Genomic DNA, 5,046 nt, shown 5'->3' with positions numbered 1-5,046 from the left:
TTGTACTAAAAAGAATCCAAAATGGATTTAAATAGGTAACAGATGATTGTAGTATTACATTACATGCTGAGATTCTTGATCCAATTTCTAGTGGTAAAAAAGATGGTCGAATTGCATCAAAACAAAAGCTCAAGTATCACAGCAACTACAACTAACAGTACTCACAAAATACATAAAACAACACATATATATGCCCTCCCTAAGCTAAAAGAACTCGAAATCCAGAAATTTACCACCAGATTTCATGTCATTTCCTACAACTCTCTTGCTCCCACTGCCCATGCTGCTAGCCAGGTCCACTTGCCCAAACTTCGAAGGAAACTCGGCCGCCTCAACAGGCCTCGGCACCTCTGGTGGCGTGCTGCACCGTATCAGAGCCCAGTTAACACCTTCGAAGAACGCATGCTGCTTAATCTCAGTGGCCCCTCTTTTCACCCCTAGCCGGTTTTGTGGCTCCTTAACAAGTAGTCCGCGGATGAGGTCCCGGCTGGCATAGCTCGTTGCAGGCGAGTCTGGAAACTTCAGCTGCTGTCCCACTACATTGAAGAGTGTTGCGCGGTTTCCTGACCCCTTGAACGGGGTTTTGCCATAGAGTAGTTCGTATAAGAAGATGCCGAAGGTCCACCAATCCACTGCACTGCCATGACCTTCGCCTTTGATTATTTCAGGAGCTAAGTATTCGTGGGTGCCAACGAATGACATGGACCGTGCTGCGGTAGGTTCGGCAACTAGCTCAGGTAGGGTGCCACCGGATAGCATCCCAGCTTCTGTTCTGGACTTTCCGGATTTTTTCTTACTTTTTTGAGGGAAGAGTCGAGGAAGGAAGCATGTTGGTTGAATGCAGGCGGATGTTGGTTCAATGCATGCTGGCTGCACACAGAATCCAGATCCTCGATCTGAATTTAATGCAGAATTTCTGATTAGGGTCGGGGAAACAGCGCATCTAAGGGAGAGATCGAAATCCGAGAGCATAATGTGGCCATCATCACGAACTAGGACGTTTTCTGGTTTCATGTCCCTGTATACGACTCCCAGCATGTGAAGGTATTCTAAAGCCAATAGAACTTCTGCCGCGTAAAACCTGATTCAATTGCACAAACAATTATGAAAAGGAAAAATAAGAAAACAAGATTTCTATCATTATGCAGATAATAGAGAGGATGACTAAATAATAACAAGCTCCAATTAACAATTTATACATTAAAGATCATAACTGTGTGTGGATGATCTTGTGATGATTACCGTATTTAATTTTGTCAACACAACCTTAAAGTTAATAGGAGCACTAGAAAGAGAAGCATGAAGGCATATCATATAATTCAATGTGCAGAAAAAGAGAGACAACCAAATAATATTTCATATCTTAATCTGAAATTACATTTTTGTACATTAAGGTTAGCATTAGGATCTGCAACTCATCTCAATTGAGGTATATAACTATATATTCCAAGCAAGAAATCTATGTATATTCTGTAACAAGAATGTTCTCAAACTAGTTAAGTAGTGATGAGCCAAAGCTCACAAAATAGCCATGAAGGATCTTCACGATAACATTAAAGAAATAGGTTGCTTTAATGAGGGAAAGAGCTCAATGAAGTGCTACTGAGATATCAGATGCGGTTTTGCAGTTTGAGACATCATGATATGTAGACTTCAAAATCACATGGATATATAAGACCTCAGGAAAGATGAAGTCTCCCATTGAAACAAAAGCATCAAAAAGTGTTATGTTGAGAAATGAATTGAAGGTAAACATACCTAGTAGCATATTCAGAAAAATGTTTTCCTGGTTGTCGCTGCCTCAGTGTATGCAGGTCTCCTCCAGGACAATACTCCATGACCAAGCAACAAAATCTGTCGGTCTCAAAATGAGTGTACAGCGTTGGTAAGAATGGATGGTCTAGCAGCTGCAATATCTCTCTTTCAGTCTGTGCCCTATTCAACTTGTTCCTGCTAGCAAGAGATGCCTTATCCATCACCTTCATAGCAAAGAAACACCTAGTTGAGCTCAGCTCGGAGAGATACACACTCCCAATATCCCCACAACCAAGTCGTCTCAGTAACTTGAAATGATTCATGCCCAAGATGCCATCCCGTGATCGAACATGAAGTATAGCCTTCCACCGGGGATCATTTCCTTTATGAGGCTTGTTCGCGCTGCCAGTGATGTTACTCCAGTTGCTGTCATCACTAAGGCCACTGCTATCACTAGCTCGGCTGAGGCTGGTTTTCGTACTCTCAAGAGAATCCCCGGGGATGCTCCCTTTTGTACTCTCATAGTTTCTGTCGACACTGATCATGCCATCACTCACTATCCCATCACTTCGATATGTGCTGGCACAGCTATTCGCAATGCTCATTGCCCTAGCAACGCCAACACTGTCGATGCTGCTAAGTGGACTCACATTCCCGCTCGGAGGTAATGAAGCATCCCAAACGCACTCCTTTTCCTCAGATTCTGGGAGAGGACTCGCTTCAGTGTTTTGTGAGGGACGGGAAGCGGCAAATGGAGACGAGATAGCTGCTAGGTCGTTATGCTCTTCAACCAAGCTCTCAGCTGGCGACAGTAGTGGCGGGCACTGTTTGATGCTAGGTGGTACACGGAGTGAGAGATCTTCCAGATAAGGGCCTTTCTTAGAAAAGCTTTTAGCCAAACACTTTCCATCATTTTTGTTTCTGCCGATTGGCATATACACGGGCCTCATCATGTCCATATCCACCGGTTCTGGGGGATGACTCACTCCATGAAACGATGTCGAGCCAGGTTCTTCAAATGAATCGTCACCGACTGTGAAGGAAAGAACATCAGGCATCAGCTCCTCATCATCATCATCCTCCTGTAGAAAGCTCTTCCCCTTCCATGCTTGTGCAGGAACATGGGAATCCAACTCTTGAGGGTCGCGCAATCTGGATGGTTTCCGAATCTCTTCTTTCGATAAAGTTGGGAGGGTGCTCCGGGATTTGTTAGCAACAGGCAATAGCCTGGGAACTGAATGCAACTCAGGTATCCTTTCCATATCAAACCACCATGTATCATCAGTGGTACCTCTCTCAACTAGATCAGCTCACTGTAGTTCAAACAAAGGAAACATGAATTATAACCACAATGCATTAATACTTCAATCAAAACCTTGACATAAATGGAACAACCCAACCCAAAACTCTGGATAACAATAAATTGAAGCGAAAGGCATTCCATTTCCACAACTTCAATAAAATCATGAAACTAATAGAGTGAAGAACAAGAGATTCCTGCAGCATTCACACAATAAAGCACATAACTTTCAAAAAGACTGCTGTTCTGTAACTCCTAAAACACAACAATCAAAAATAATAAACAGAGTTCAAATTTCTGAGAGAAGCAAACACTAAAAAAAATTTTAAAGAGACCGAATCATTGAAGAAACCCAAAAATAAATAAACAAATGGTTCACAACAACGATTGATGAGACAAAATCTCAAAATACCCACATCATGAAATGACAAACACTCCAAAACATCAACCCATCACATTATCCATGGAAAAATGCGAACTTGAAAATCCCACCTCAAATCAGCAAAATGTCTCCATCTCTCTTCGCATTAACACACAAAGATAAAAAAAAATGAAAAAGCCGCTTAAGAATGTTCTGTTATACGTTTACATATCCAAGCATCTATTTGGCCTAGAATTAGGGGAAGAAAGGATAAAAGCAAGGCGACAAGACGAATTACTTTTACTTAGATTCCACGCAACAAACCATAAAAATCAGAGCGAAAATTGACATTGATTCAAATAAAAAGCACAAGAGCCGATTTTGTTGATGCCACAGCTCAAAGGATATTATAGCAACCGTAGAGGCGGCAGAGAATCAAAAGAAGCATTACACTATTTGCAGCAGAAATTGGGAGGGGAGGTAAGTGAATACCCAAAAACACGCAAGAATTTACCTCTGCGGCATAGACAAATGGAATTATTTCTAGTTGGATCAAGGGGGGAAAGGGGCAGCAACAGTGAGGTTGAGCGACAGAGAGAATTGGGGGAAAAAGGAGTAAAGAAATGGGAATGAAGAGAGGCTGTTTTCTGTTGAAAGATTGGAACAGCAGAAAAAGAAGAGAATTTGTCTAAATGGGTTGGCTTCTTTTCGTGAGAGGAGCGAAAAATTGTGCAGCATGGAAGAGTGATTGGTGGTAGCGATAGCTTTTGCTTTTTTTATTTTATTTTAATTTAATTTTGTTCTTGTTTTTGGGGTTTGAGCGCTTTAAGTCATGTGTTCACTGTGATTGCTGCTGATCAGGGAAGACGATGGTGGCTCGAGGTGTGCAAAATGACCATGTTACCCCTTTCTATTGTGTACATTTCTTATTACATTCATTTATTTAGATTTGGGTAATTGTTATTAATAATTGCACAATTGCTCACTAATTCAAGCTTGGAATTTTCATTATAATAATTGGTTGTATTTTATTTAATTGGGATTTAATTTTGAGAATATATCTTTAAATTCGAGACTAAATCCACTTTATTTAAAATTAGACTAAAGTCTAATTTTGGTCTCCTATATTTGCTCTAAAATTCTTTTTAGTCATATACATTAAGTTTGTGACATTTTAGTCCTTAATATATTGTTTTGGTTTGTTTTGGTACATTTTGGTTCCAAACATATTATTTTGGTCCAAATAATCATTTTCTGTTAAAATTAATAGTCAAAATATTTGATCAATTTAATAACTTAATTATAATTTAGGACTAAAGTCCAATTTTGATCCGTACATTTTCCATAAAATTCTTTTTGGATTCCATACATTAAGTTTGTGACCTTATTTAGGACCAAAATATATCAAAATAATATGTTAAGGACCAAAATATCACAAACTTAATCTAGAGGACTAAAAAAATTTTTAAGATAAATGTAAGGAATCAAAATTGAACTATAATTTTAAAACTATCTTTTCCTTTATCGAAACAATCTTAAATTCAAAGAAAGTGAACATAAATTACACAATGGCATCGGTGAGCCATATCAAGATTTCATGGCCAGCAAAATGGACACGTGATATATTTGC

At 39.5% G+C, this 5,046-nt stretch overlaps 1 protein-coding gene across 4 annotated transcripts; it reads right to left on the bottom strand.

The window, feature by feature from the left end:
* LOC125200753 (serine/threonine-protein kinase D6PKL1-like) lies at nt 1-4,234 on the bottom strand. 4 transcript variants are annotated; one of them, XM_048098507.2, is made up of 3 exons: nt 3,868-4,234; nt 1,759-3,068; nt 1-1,081 (listed from the first exon to the last, which is right to left on the bottom strand). In XM_048098507.2, exons 2-3 carry the CDS (start codon nt 3,015-3,017, stop codon nt 205-207), a joined length of 2,136 nt encoding a protein of 711 aa, XP_047954464.1. In that variant the 5' UTR covers nt 3,018-3,068; nt 3,868-4,234; the 3' UTR covers nt 1-204. The 4 variants fall into 4 exon arrangements, with proteins under 4 accessions (XP_047954464.1, XP_047954463.1, XP_047954462.1 ...); XM_048098506.2 differs by having other exon boundaries at nt 3,909-4,234; XM_048098505.2 differs by having other exon boundaries at nt 3,931-4,234.
* Between the last annotated feature and the right edge of the window lie 812 nt (nt 4,235-5,046).

This window comes from Salvia hispanica, chromosome 2 (genome assembly GCF_029641045.1).
Source record: "Salvia hispanica isolate PSC_SH4W2 chromosome 2, Shi_PSC_v1, whole genome shotgun sequence".
Classification (NCBI taxonomy): domain Eukaryota; kingdom Viridiplantae; phylum Streptophyta; class Magnoliopsida; order Lamiales; family Lamiaceae; genus Salvia; species Salvia hispanica.
This window is presented reverse-complemented; position numbering and strand designations above follow the sequence as displayed.